Source organism: Rhinatrema bivittatum, chromosome 8 (genome assembly GCF_901001135.1).
Source record: "Rhinatrema bivittatum chromosome 8, aRhiBiv1.1, whole genome shotgun sequence".
Taxonomy (NCBI): Eukaryota; Metazoa; Chordata; class Amphibia; order Gymnophiona; family Rhinatrematidae; genus Rhinatrema; species Rhinatrema bivittatum.
Genome location: NC_042622.1, coordinates 142379392 through 142393597, shown reverse-complemented (window position 1 = coordinate 142393597; position 14206 = coordinate 142379392). Strand labels below are relative to the sequence as shown.

At 48.9% G+C, this 14206-nt stretch overlaps 1 protein-coding gene across 8 annotated transcripts in view; it reads right to left on the bottom strand.

The window, feature by feature from the left end:
- PCNX3 (pecanex 3) overlaps positions 1-14206 on the bottom strand; it is a 214271-nt gene that overhangs the window by 92282 nt on the left and 107783 nt on the right. For all 8 annotated transcript variants that reach the window (XM_029614747.1, XM_029614744.1, XM_029614741.1 and 5 more), the window contains 2 exons: positions 3138-3282; positions 2739-2916 (listed from right to left, as the gene is read on the bottom strand). In XM_029614747.1, the coding sequence (XP_029470607.1) occupies positions 2739-2916; positions 3138-3282 (323 nt within the window). The remainder of the gene's footprint in view (positions 1-2738; positions 2917-3137; positions 3283-14206) is intronic.

Below are 14206 nucleotides of genomic sequence, written 5' to 3'. Positions count from 1 at the left end.
TGGAGATTTGCCTGGGAGAGGAGGAGGGGGGTCAGCAGGCAGGGGGTCAGAACTGGCATCTGGGGGGGTCCATGGGGCTTAAATCGGGGGGGGGGGAGGGAGGAAAAATCGGGTCCCTGCCCCATCAGGCTCAGAATCTTCAGCGAAGTTTGGAGCCAAAATGGCCACCGTTCCCGCAGTTTGCAGGAATGAGGCCGTCCTTGCAGCGTGTCTGCGGGCCGGGAATGACCAGCTGATCTCTCCGGCGCAGAGGAGCCTTCCCCTCCATTCAAGCATCGAGAACACACTACCTCGCAGGAGAGCCGCGAGGCAGGCTCTCCACACGTGAGGCAAAAGGCCGATCGAGGCACAGAGGGAGAGAAGGGGAGAGGGGGAGGGGCAGATCTGCCACTTGTGAGACGGCAAGAATCGGTGTCTGGCTGAGAGCAGGGAAGAGAAAAAGTTCAGCTACCCGCTCTTTCCCCCGATAGAAGGTTTATTTATTTATTTGTTTTTTTAAAAACTTGTTGGTAAGGTTGAAGCAGAGGAATGAACTTCTCTGCAGCAGACCAGAGGTATGTTTCATCTCTGGGTCTGTGCAGGGGAGGGACTAGACCACCAGTTTCACCCCTAGCCAGGCAGGTCACCGGATTGGGTGCTAGGCTGAGGATCTCAAGGGGCAAAGCCCCTCTAGGCACCCAGTAAGAGCAAGGGGCAAACACTGTTGCTCCCTACCAGAAATGAAAACTAAGATTTTTTTTTTTTTTTTGGAAAACTGAAAATAGAAATTAAGTATTTGCTTGATCCAAATAAGACAGAAAGAGGGAGAAAGTAGACTTTCCCAAACAATCTAGCTGACTAGAGGGGAGCCGCGGGGTCTGCCATCTGCATCTGCTGGAGAAAGAGAAATACTGAAGGGATGCAGGGTGTGCACTGTCCTGATATAGGATATCCTTTTCGTTTTGCTCTATCTCCATCTGCTGGACAGGAGGCTCAACCCACTGTCTGGACTGATCCGGGTACGTACAGGGAACAGGGTGTTTTCGGGGTTTATTTCCTGAACTCTTTCTGCTTGTATCTTTTTAGGAGCCTCGAGTCGGTTGTATTTCGGCTGGGGTTCCAACGAAGATGATCTCTTACCTGGTACCGACTTTTTGGACTTTTGAGCAGGTAAGGACTGTGAGGAATGGTTAGTCGGGCATAGGAACCAGACAGGTCGCTCCTCGGTTGTTCCATTTTTTCGGCCCTTTGACTTTGGACTCGTGGAGATATTCTGCCGCAGTTGCGGCAGGATGCCTGATCATGGTCTGGCCCAAGGCAAATGTAACAATAATTATGTCAGTCTGTGACGGACATAATCTTGCCACATTGGCAGAATTTAAAACCTGGTGCTTTTGGGGCCTCTGTAGCACTTAAAAAAGTACTTTTTTGGGCCACACAATTGCGAGGAAAGTAAAAAAAAAAAACAAATCAGAATGAAAAAGATAGAAAAGCACAAAAGAAAGTTAGCCACGACTGTAAGCTACACGGGAGAACAAAAAACTGGCGAGATGAGGAGATTCGCGCAGGAACGGCCGCACAGCTCTGTATACTTGGGGAAAGTTCCGCGTTGGGCTGCCTGAAGGATGTCCCAGAAAGCATGGCTAATTCAGCATGCTTATCTATGGGAAAACCTTAGTGATCCAGTTAAGAGCAGGCTTACCAGAGCTGAAGTGCTGACTGCTCTACTCCAGATCCTCAGAACCCCTTTTTTTTTTTTTCTCAAACAAATAAGAGTGATAAACTAGGAAAATTCATTTCCCTGATCTGGAGGCTGGCAACATCCCAGGAAAGGAGAGTCAGAGGAATGAGGAAGCCTGCACCAATGGCTTTCAATCCTCCTCAGGAAAGGACTAAAGTACCCAATGATCACTGACCCCCTGCCTGTCCTCACTCGACCAAGAGGATAGCCCCCACCAGTGACCTGCCCATTCCTGGGAATAAATTATCCAGCAAACCAGTCGACTTCAGGTTTCACACCTCTATCATCTGCTGGAGGCTGAGAAATACTAAGAGACTGCAGATGGCACTAAGTTATATGCAGCGTCAGTGAAACTTTTTTCTGTCTCCATCTGCTGGCAGGGAGGCAAAACCCAGTAATCTGAACTGATCTGAGTATGAACAGGAAAAACAAACTAGAGTACTTTCCTGAATGCTGTAGAGTGGTTGTTGGTCTGCGAGGGTTCTCCAAGGTATCTAGGGAACTGTACCACCAGCTAATCGAAACCCCTTCAGCATGCAGAGCAACTCACCACCAAAGGTTACCAACCCCCTTGCTCATCCACCTCAACCAGGAAGGATGGCCACCACCAGAGACCTAACAACCCTCTAAGAGGAAGTTCCTGTTGATCTCTTTATTTTTTTTCTTCACTCCAGACTGCAAGTTTTACACCTCTACTATCTGCTGGAGACAGAGAAATACTAAGACTGCAGGTGGCAGACTGGGTTAAGTAGCAGTGTCAATAAAGCTTTTCTTCTCTGTCTCCATCTGCTGGCAGAGGCACAAACCATGAATCTGGACTGATCTGAACAGGAACATACTCCATCAAGGCATATTAATTCATTGACTGCTGGAAATTTCTGCTATGCTCCTCACACAGAATAAAAAATTCAAAATCTAGCATGGCATTTCCTCCTCCCTCCCCGGCACCAATACCTGCTTATTCAGAGTTCCCCAGCATGACCCTGTAGGGAAGAAGTGGTTTTGCTCTTCCTCTCACCTTGCTGAACAGTATGGACATGAGAAAGTAATCCAGCAGGAAGCCCTCAGAGTATTTCTGGTAGTCAAATCGGAAAAAGAGGACTGTGAAGAGCAGAGTGACGTACTGCTGGGCAGGGCAGCAGAAAGAACAACGTAAAAGCTTCAGTCCCGCCACGGTGAAGAGTAGGGCATGGCAGCTGCAGGAGTGGGAAGACATAAAATGTTAGCCAGAAGTAGCACCCTGCAGTGAGAGAATGTAGCTGCTGTCAGTGAAAGCATAAGCCCTCCTGAACTTCCAATTCCAGGTCCTCGCTGCAGTAACTGTGTGTTGGTGTGGAAAATGTTTAATTAGTGAACTTGAGCTGTTGCACAAGGACATAAACTTGGGAGGGCAGAGAAGTGGGCACATGGTACTCACTGGATGCAGAGTTTGTCCTGCTGGGCACTGGCTGATGCGGCATCCAGTGTTAGGGCATTCAGCACCACCAAAGGGTAGATGAAGTACTTCTCTACGCACTGCAGCCAAGCATACAGTTTCTCAAACCACATTAACTGGGCCTCACCTGTGGGAAGGGAAAGAAAAACAGGTAACAGTTGGGGGGGGAAGAGGCGATCTCCATTACTTCAGTCTGCAGAGACTGGAAACACTCACTCACCACCTCCCACCCTCCATTGTTCTTTTCCCATAGATCTCAGAGATGTCTTATAGTCTTGTTGCATGGTCATTCCACCCTCCCCTCACTGCTGTTCTTCTCCTGTATACAACATAGATGTCATAGTCTTGCATAAAGGAAAATCGGTTCTTACTTGCTAATTTTCATTCCTGTAGTACCACGGATCAGTCCAGACTCCTGGGTTGTGCCTCCCTTCCAGCAGATGGAGAAAGCTTTACTGACACTGCTACTTAACCACATGTGCTACCTGCAGTTCATCAGTATTTATCTATACCCAAGCCAAACACAACGAAATTGAAAAACATCTCAACCTCTAAAAAGGATTATAAAACATGAAAATACTTTCTGCTATAAAAAAACTACTATTGGGGGAATTCTGCGCAAAAAAAAAAATTTAAATTCTGCGCACAAAAACTGAAAAATCTGCAAACTTTATATTGGTCAAAATAACAATTTACATGACAGTCTTTTAAGTAATTACAATTTAAATTATTACAGAAAAAGTTATTAAAGTTGCAGAATTTTAAATATTTTGAGCAGAATTTCCCTAGAAATTCACTGTAAGTGTCCCTTCCACATACACACACCCTCATACAGGCTTCCTCACTCTCTCGCACACACACACATCCCCTCATACAGGGCCCTCTTTCTTGCATACACACCCACACAAGCTCCCTTTCTCTTTCACACATATATCCTCACACAGGCTACCTATGTCTCTCTCTCACACAGCCCTTCACACGGGCTCTCTCTCACACATACACAATCCCTTCACACAGGCTAGCACCCTCACAACCACACAATCCCTTTTTCATACACACGAGCTTCCAATCTCTCACACACATACACACTCCTTCACAATCTCTTCATATAGGCTCCCTCTCTCTGAAACACACACTCAAGCATCCCCCCAGCCCCCTCTCTTACCTCCCATGCTCTCTCTCACACCATCCTGCTGTCACCCTCCCCTCCCCCACACCCCTCCCTTCATATAGGCTCCCTCTCTGAAACCCACACTCAAGCATAGAAACATAGAAATGACGGCAGAAGAAGACCAAACGGCCCATCTAGTCTGCCCAGCAAGCTACGCACTTTATCCATTTTTTTCTCCTTTTTTTCTCTCCCACCTGTTACTATTGGCTTCTAGTACCCTCCAAGCCCTAATCAATTAGGGGTAGCATCCGCTGTAACAAGCAGGCCACACCCTTACCCCATACTCTTACCCACCCCTGTTTTTATTTTTTTATTTTTTGAGATAGCAGCCCACATATAAAACTTCTGTTTTATATGTGGGTTGTGTTAAAAAAAAACACAACCCACATATAAAACAGAAGTTGGAGATTTCCTCCCAGGAGGTTGGTAGGTCCTGGTAGGGCCATCCCTCCTGGTTTTTAGGTGGACGAGCAGGGAGTTGGGGGACCCTTAGTGTGCTCACTCCATTGCCGGAGGCAGAAAACTGGTGGAGCCAGTTCCCTCTCCTCCAGAAGGGACAGCGGAAGCTGCTGCCACTCTTCAGAACAGGGAAGTGCTTGTTTTCTTGTTTTGTTTGGTTAAAGTTAAAAGAAAAAAACATTTTTTTTTTGTTTCCTGCAGTTTGGTGGCTGAGTGGGGCTGACACTGGTTGGGGGCTCAGTTTCCGCGGGCTCTTGCAATTTTTTTTTTCCCGGCCCACGGCATGCCATGCAGCAGCAAATGCCTAGCATGTGGAGAGACGTGCATGCGACTCTCCAGGAATGGCCAATGCTCCCGCTGCCTCTCTGGGGGAAAGGGAAGTTCGGGGTCGATCGCAATGATTACTGAGCAGCAGCATGGGTCTGGTAGGTCCCTGTCTGTGCCGTGGAAAGCATCGGACCCATTCCTGGTCAGCGCGGGAATGGCGGAGCCATCTTGACTTCTTTCGTGGCTACTACAGAGGCTGCGGTGGGGAGGGGAATTTCTCTCTGCCACTGTCCCCGGCCTGTGCCCCGTAAAGGCTTGGAGGGGGCCCCGAGGGGATCAATCGGGGGGGGGGGGTGGGGGGATGGAAGAAGTCTTCCTGGGGGATGCTTCAGCCGATTCTTCCACCTTTTCAGCAGATTTTGTGTTATTATACAAGGCTTATTTGGCCCGGAAAGCCACAGGGTGGCATGGGCCCAAGCCTGAGGCTTCGTCAGGTCCGCACACCAAGAAGAGATCTAGGGTCTCAGGGGCCACCAGGGTTCGGCGAGCCCTGGATGTGCCTTTGCAGGACTACGCAGTGAATGACCTCTCGGAGGAGGGGCAGGGGAAAGGCCCACCTGTGGAAGGGGCGATCCGAAGGTGGTGCGTCTGTTCCATAGGGAAGAATTGGGACCCCTGATCCCCAGGGATAAAGGTTCCCAGGTAGAGTCCGATCAGGAGGATGTGGATCCGATCATGGATGGCTTATGGGATCCAGTGAAGGCAATGCCTGACCATAAGTCCGTTAAAACGTTGGTGGTCAGGGAGTGGGATACTCCAGAGATTGGCTTGAAGGTTGGCAGAGCAATGGATAAGTTATATCCTTTGCCTGATGACACGTTAGAACTCTTGCGAGTCCCAAAGGTGATACCTCAGTGCCAGCCATGACTAAGAGGATGACTATTCCGGTGGCCAGTGATGAGGCTTTGAAGGATCTGCATGATAGGAAGCTCGAGGTCCATCTGAAAAAGATTTCTGAAGTGTCTGCGCTCGGCATTCGGTGTGCAGCAGTTTTATGCTTCGGACTGGGTTGAGATGGGTGCAGCAGATGCAGGCTGACAAGTTTAAGTCCTCCCAGGAGGTGAAGCAGGCAGAGCAGTTGGAAGCTGTGGCTGCCTATGGAGCTGATGCGCTGTATGATCTCATTAGGTCATCCTCTAGAACAATGATGTCAGCGGTCTCGGCTAGGAGACTTCTTCGGTTCAGGCACTGGTCAGCGGATGTTTTGTCCAAGTCTCAGTTAAGAACGTTACCCTTTAAGGGAAAGCTGCTTTTTGGAGAGGATTTGGAGGAGCTGATAAAGCATCTGGGAGAGAATAAAGTACACAAGTTACCCGAGGATAAGCCTAAAAGGTTCCTTTCCTGGACATTTTCGGTTTCAATGGAATATGCTGTTTCAGCAAGGGATGTCTTCGGGAGATGCCCAGAGGCAGGCCTCGGGGAGGCAGCAGTCCTGGAACCAATCCTTTCAAGGCCGGAAGCTGAACAAGGATGGCTCTGGTCAGGGCAGCACTGGAGCCAAATCCGCACAATGAAACGAGGTAGGCCCACTCTTCCATCACAGTTATAGGAGGGCAGATGACTTTTTTTTTTAATGAGGAGTGGGCCAAAATCACTATAGACCAGTGGGTCTTAAGCATGATAAGACAAGATTACACTTTAGAATTTGATCGTCCGCTACAGGACCTGTTCATGTTCTCCCCTTGTGCCACCGTGGAAAAGAGATGAGTAGTACAGCAGACCATCAATGGGATCCTTTGACAGAGTAATTTCAATTTCCATTACCTCTTACAGAGCTAGCCAGATCCAGACTTTCGTGGTGGCTTGGTAGGGACCACTAGTGTTGAGGGGTTGACTTGGAAGTTCTAGAGTAGACAGACAATGGTTACCACCAACGCCAGCCTCTCCAGTTGGGGAGCTGTCTGCCAAGCTCAGTTGGTGCAAGGCCACTGGTCAGCAGAGGAAGCGTCATGGACTATCAATCGCTTAGAAAGAAGAGTGGTGCAGTTGGTGCTGCATGCATTTCTTCCTCTCTTGCACAGCCATCCAGTGAGGATCTTGTCCAACAATGTGACGACGGTGGCTTATATCAACCGGTAGGGAGGTACCAAGAGTTGAGCGGTGGCTCAGGAAGCTCGGGAGCTAATCCACTGGGCAGAACAACATGTGGCGTTGATAGCAGCTTCTCAAATAGCTGGGATCAACAATGCGCAAGCGGATTTTCTCAGCCATCAACAGCTGGATCCCAGAGAGTAGGAGCTGTCGAAGGAAGCAATGACTCATCTGTTGCAGGTGGGGAAGACCCTGCATGGATTTAAAGGCAACTCAGAAAAATGCCAAAGGCGCCTCGCTTCTTCAGTCACAGAAGAGAGCACAGGGCAGAGGGAATCGATGCCTTGGTCCTTCCTTGGCCACGGGACATTCTGCTGTGTTTCCATTGTGGCTGCTGGTGGGCAAGATTTTGCTATGTGGGAAGGTTCACCCAAGAGGCGTAATTCTTGTAGCTCTGGAGAAGCCTCAGAGGCCTTGGTTTGCAGATCTGATCAATCTAGCGGTGGATGGCCCATTAATGCTCGCTCATCTGCCAAAGCTTCTGCAACAAGGTGGCATATTTTCAGATCAGGCAGTTTGCTTCTGTCTCGCAGTTTAGTTTTTGAGAGGAAACGCTTAAGAGTGAAAGGTTATTCTGAGGATGTTATTCTACTCTTTTGCAGGCTAGAAAGTCTTCCACCTCCTTGGCATATGCGAGGGTCCGGAGAGTTTTTAAGGATTGGTGCATGGAGCAGGGGTTGTGCCTACACATGCTTCTGTAGCACATATTCTTACCTTCTTGCAAAGAGGACTGGTGAAGGGTTTGTCCTTTAACTCTCTCAGAGTTCAGGTGGCAGCTTTAGGTTGACTTTGAGGCAAGGTGCATGGAGTGGCTCTGGCTTCACATCCGGATGTGGTGTGTTTTCTCTGAGGGACAAAGCATTTGCGGCCTCCGATTCAGAAGTTGTGTCCCTCTTGGAGCCTTAACTTAGTCCTTAAGAGCATGTGTGTGGCTCCGTTCGAGCCTCTTAAAAGGGCTACTATGAAAGATCTCACTTTAAAGGTGGGTTTTTTTTTTGTGGCCATTTGTTCCACTATGCAAGTTAGCACTTAACAGCTAGAAGGATCTCAGAACTTCAAGCCTCGTCATGTAGGGATCCTTTTTTGAGGATCACAGACTCTGGCATTTCCTTGAGGACGGTGCCTTCCTTTCTGCCGAAGATGGTATCATCGTTTCACTTAAGTCAGTCGGTAAAGCTTCTGGTTTTCCAACTCTGGATGCAACGTCTCCTCATGTGAGAGAATTGCGGCTGTTGGATGTCAAGGGTGCATTGCTGTGCTATCTTAAAGTCACTAATAGTTTCCGGTTTTCGCATCACCTTTTTGTGCTATGGAGTGATGCAAAAAAAGGGCATAAGGTGTCAAAAGCCACAATTGCACAGTGGTTGAAGAAAGCCATAGGATCTGCGGTCATCTGTCAGGGTCGTCCTATCCCAGAGGGGTTAAAGGTTCATTCTACCCATTCCCAGGCGACTTCCTGGGCCGAATGTCAGCAGGTTTCGCCGCAAGAGATTTGAAGGGTGGCTGCTTGCAAGTCTTTGCACACTATTACCAGGCATTATCGTTTGGATGTCCAGACAACTGAGGCCATGAGTTTTGGTGAGAGAATACTTCAAGCAGGACTCTCGCAGTCCCACCCCGTTTAGGGAAGCTTTGGTACATCCCAGGAGTCTGGTCCGATCTGGGTACGTACAGGGAAAGGAAAATTGGTTCTTACCTGCAGTACCACAGATCAGTCCAGAGTCCCATCCAGTTGAGGTAGGGAGTTTAGGAGAGTCCACTCGATCTGTTGTAATTTATCTAAAGAATGGCACAGGTTTTGTTTAGTCCTTCATTTTATTTAATTTTTTTTAATGTGGACAAGGTTATCTGTTCTAAGTTTCCACTTCCCACTGCTCGTTCAGGGAATATTAATTCGTGGATGGTATTAGTGTTGTTACTATCTTGGCATGGGTAGAGGAAAATACTGAGGGATTGAAGATGGCACACTAGGTTTCATGGCAGTGTCAGTAAAACTTTCTCTGTCTCTATCTGCTGGAAGGGAGGCCTCCATCAAGTAGAGAGAGGCCAGGTATTCCCCGGGATGAACAGGCGCTATATAACTGCCCTCAGGGTCTCCATCCGGAAGTGGGGCACTTTGAGGGCTCAGTTGAGGTCCAAGATGGGGCGGAAAAAGTTGTCCTTTTTCGGAACCACGAAGTAGATGGAATACTGGCCGGCGCCTTGTTCCTCCACAGGAACCGGGACTATAGCCCCCAGCCCCTGGAGTCTGGCGAGAGTCTGATATACAGCGGCCCATTTCCGATGTCCGCACAGGGAGACTATGTGCAGATCCGGCATGTCTCGAGCAAATTCTAAAGCGTAGCCTCTCTCGATTATCTCGAGGACCCACTGGTCCGATGTGATTTTGACCCATTCCTCTAGGAACCGAGACAGACGACCACCTAAGTTTGGAACGGAAGAATGGGCCGGCTGAATCTGATTGGGAGGCAGACTTGGTCGCGGGACGCTGTGGGTTACCATCTCCGAAGGCACCACGGCCGCAAAAGGACTGAGACCAGGACTGAAATCTGGAGGAGTTTCCCCTAGAGAAGGCCTCTCTTGCCCGAGGATTATATCTCCGCTGACCCCGGAATCGGGTACGCATAGGGAAGTAGGCTCTCGACTGTTTCAGGCGGTCCTCAGGTAGTTTATGAACCTTGTTCTCACCCAAGGATTTAATAAGCTGCTCCAGGTCCTCACCAAAAAGCAACTTACCTTTAAAAGGAAGCGTGCCCAACTGCGCCTTGGAAGTCGAGTCAGCCGACCAATTACGGAGCCAGAGAAGCCTTCTGGCCAAGACCGCTGAAGCCATCGCTTTTGCTTGGACACGGAACAAGTCATAAAGGGCATCCGCTCCATACGCTCTAGCACCTTCCAACCTGCTCTGCCTCTGCAGACGGGAGGTCCTGGGTGCTGAGCAATTGCTGGACCCACCTAAGGCTTGCCCGCTGCATGAGACTGCTGCAGATCATCGCCTGAACTCCCGAGGCCAAGACTTCGAAGATGCGCTTGAGATAGAATTCTAGCTTGCGGTCTTGAACATCTTTCAGGGCTGTAGCACCCACCACCGGAATGGTGGTGTGCTTGGTGACTGCAGACACAGAAGAATCCACCTTAGGAATTTTCAGCATGTCCAGGCACTCCTCCGGAAGAGGATAGAGCTTCTCCATAGCCCTCCCGACGCGGAGCCCCGAATTGGGAGCCTCCCATTCCCGGAGGAGCATCAGCCTATGTATGGGATGGAATGGGAAGGTGCATGGAAGAGCCATGAGTCCCGCCAGGACCGGGTCTGCGCAAGCCAGCATCGCGGCCAAGAACTCATCCACTGAAGGACACTCGATCCCCAGCTCCTTTGTGATAAAGGGGATAAGTGGTTCCAGTTCCTCCCTCCGAAATAAGCGGAGGACTCGGGGGGTCATCCCCCTCCAGAGGGAGGGGGGGTGTTTCAACAAAATCTGCATCCTGATCCTGGTCCGTCAAAGGAATGGGGGGATCCGGAGGGGGGAACCCCCGGGACCACCCTAATAGACCCCTGCACGTCCAGCACTGCGGGATATCCGAGGAATTTTGTAAACTGGCTAGGTAGGATTTATGCATTAAAAGCACACATTCTGAGGAGAAACGAGGTCTGGAACTTCCGGAGGGGGAGGGATGGAAGAAGAGGGGTCAGTACCTGCATCAGGAGATTGCACAGGGCTCAAATTCGGCGGGGGGAGATCCATAAAATCTGACTCCTGTGTGTCCTGCTGCCCCGAAACAGGAGCAGCCGAAAAACCCAAGATGGCCGCCGTTCCCGCGGTCTGCCAACCCGGGAACGGCGTGGCCATGCGCTTACTAGGCCTTGATGTAACCGCTGCCGTGGAGGGGACCTCTCCCCCCAGCAGACACTTGGAACAAAGCCCTTCGCGAGAGAGCTGGATGGAAGACTGCCCGCAGGCAAAAGAGAGCAGAGCGTGGCATGACCGCGAGGCAGAGAAAGAGCAGTAATTTAAATCAGCTGAGCTGCCGAGGCTGAGGGAGCAGAGGCAGGAGAATGAACTTTGCATGCTCCCGTCTCTCAAATAAAGCTGCCGAGAAGAAAGTGAAACTTTTTTTTTTTTTTTTTGTTAATCAAGCAGTGCAGGGGAAAATAAATGTCCCTGCTGGCAGCACCAGGGAATAAACGTCCCAGAAGAGAGAGGGCTGTGCAGGGGGAGTGACTGGACCACCAGTATCACCCCACAGCCGAGGAACATTTAGCATTTTTTTTTTTTTCTATAGGGAATAGGGAGCCTAGGCTATATTAAACAATGGGCAAAGCCCCCCTAGGCCCCCCAAGAGCAAGGAGACAGAGAACTGTCTCCTGAAAGGAAAATCAGTCCAACTATAACTTTTTCTTTTTTTTTTTTTAACCAATTTCAAAAGATAACCAATACTTGCTTGATCCAGTAAATTTAGACAAGGAAAATATGTGTGAAGCTTGCTGGGCAGACTAGATGGGCCATTTGGTCTTCTTCTGCCGTCATTTCTATGTCATTTCTATGTCATGAAAGAGCCCCAAAGCAGGGGCTAAGCAAGAAAAACCAGGGAATCGCAGGGTGAGCTGTCGCATCTGCTGGAGTCAGACAAATACTAAAGGGCTGCAGGGTAGGCTCTGTCCTGATATAGGATACCCTTTCAGTTTTAGTTTGTCTCCATCTGCTGGACAGGAGGCTCAGCCCACGGTCTGCATTGATCCAGGTATGTACAGGGAACTGGCATCGGTGGTCACTACTACCCAATTCTGGACCTCCAATGCCATGTCCAGTTCCAAATTGACCAGAGAACACCACCAAAAGAGACTAGATATGGAGTCCCTCTGAAGTGGCAAGCAAAGCTAGAAACGTTCCAACTTTGGATTCCAGTGGAACCTCAACGACCCCTGGAGTGAACGCATATGTGGGAACACCCTAGGAAATAGATTAGGGTAGATGCCATAGAACCCAGGATCAGTAAGCAAGCCCAGATGCTGGGCTCCTTAAGCCGCAACCATCTTTGGACTTGTGCTTGTAACTTTAACAACCATGCCTATTTTAGTATCAAAACACACCCCCAGATATTCCAGTGTCTGGGATGAAATCAAATCGGTCTTTGTCAGATTCACAACCCAGCCCATGGAATGCAACCTCTGCATCACCATTTGGACAGGCTGGTAGTAAAGCTCCTTCAACTTCCCCCAAATGAGTCAGCCGTCCAGATAAGGATGAACCAGAACACTCTCCTTTACAATTCACCTTGGTGAATGTGTGAGGCACAGTTGTGAGATCAAACAGAAGTGCTCGGAACTGAAAAAACTCAATACAGCGAAGCAAAGAAAATTTCCTCATGAATGGGTATACGTAGATATACCTCCATGAGATCGAGGGAGGCCAGGAATTCACCTTTTTTTTTTTCACTGCTGCAAAGACCAAGCACAGGATTTCCATCCGGAAATGAGGCACCCACAGAGCCGCATTCACCTTCTTTAGGTCTAAGCTGGGCTGGCAGGTGCCCTGTGTTTTTAGAACTACGACACAGATGAAATGCCTGCATTGTCCCCCACTCCCCCTGGAGCACAGGAAAAAAATTGCATCCAGCCTTTTCAGCCGTTCCAGCATGGATCAGATCACGGCCTGCTTGCTGTTGGAGGTGCAAGGGGAAGCCATGTAGGCTTCACATACTGAACAAGTAAAATCAAAGGCATAGCCATTTCATATGACTGTCAGGATCCACTGGTCCATTGTTACCTTGTTAGAAGAGGGCTAACCATCTGCCTATGACGTCTGAAGAAAAGTGGACCAGGTCCATTTCATGGTGTCCCTTCAAGCCCCCCTGGAACTAGGATCAGAGTTTTCAGAAATAGGCTTGCATGATCCCCGAAAGGACCGCAGCTTGTTAGACACTTGAGGCTAAGCATTTGTCAGCCTATGAGGTGCAAGACCTCCCAAGTACCTGACTAGCTCTGCCAGAAGCCCTCTCAAGAGGCAAACTATGTCAAAAAGGGGAATATGAAGCTGAGACTGGGACCACACATCTGTTACCCAATTGCACAACCAAAAGTAGATACCTAGTCTACCTCGCCAAAATCATACACCTGTCTGCCATGCAGAGGAAGCTTACAAGGTGTCTACCACTAAGGCTCCACAGAACTTTACTACCAGTAGTGGATGTGCACTTCACAACAGTTTCTATGCATAACAAAAGTTGAAAAACTCAACCTCTGCTTACCCAGAAGACTAATCTGGTGTCAAGGGTAATGGGGACCACAACTATGGCCCCAAATGTGCAAGGCCAGGGTTTTGGGTTTGTTTGTTTTTTTGTTTTGGGGGGTTTTTTTTTGTTTTCTTGTTTTGTTTTTTTTTACTGTTGGACCACAAGGTCTTCCCATCTACATCTACCATCTTCCCTCTTCAACATCTACCTCCTGCCCCTCTGTCAATTACTAACTAACCTAAAATTAACTCATTATCTCTTCGCAGACGACGTACAGATTCTTATCCCCATAAAAGAATCCCTTTCAAAAACACTCATATTCTGGGAGAACTGCATCCAATCTATCAACCACCTCCTTAACAGCTTGAACCTAGTCCTTAATGCTGCCAAGATGGAAATACTTATCTTCTCGGAACTCACCTCTTCTTCACTTCAGCTCCCCCCCACCTCCCAAATCACACAAGTAAGAGACCTCGGAGTGATTCTTGATAACAGTCTGAACCTAAAGAAAACCATTAACAACATAACTAAAGACTGCTTTTACAAACTTCAAGTCCTAAAAAGGCTTAAACCCCTCCTCTACTCACACGATTTCAGGACAGTCCTCCAAACCACGCTCTTTGCTAAGATTGACTATTGTAACTCACTTCTCCTAGGGCTCCCCCGCTCTACCACAAATCCACTACAGATGCTCCAGAACGCGGCAGCTAGAGTCCTGACTAACACCAATCGTGGACTCCACATTATGCCCGTTCTCCAGAACCTACATTGG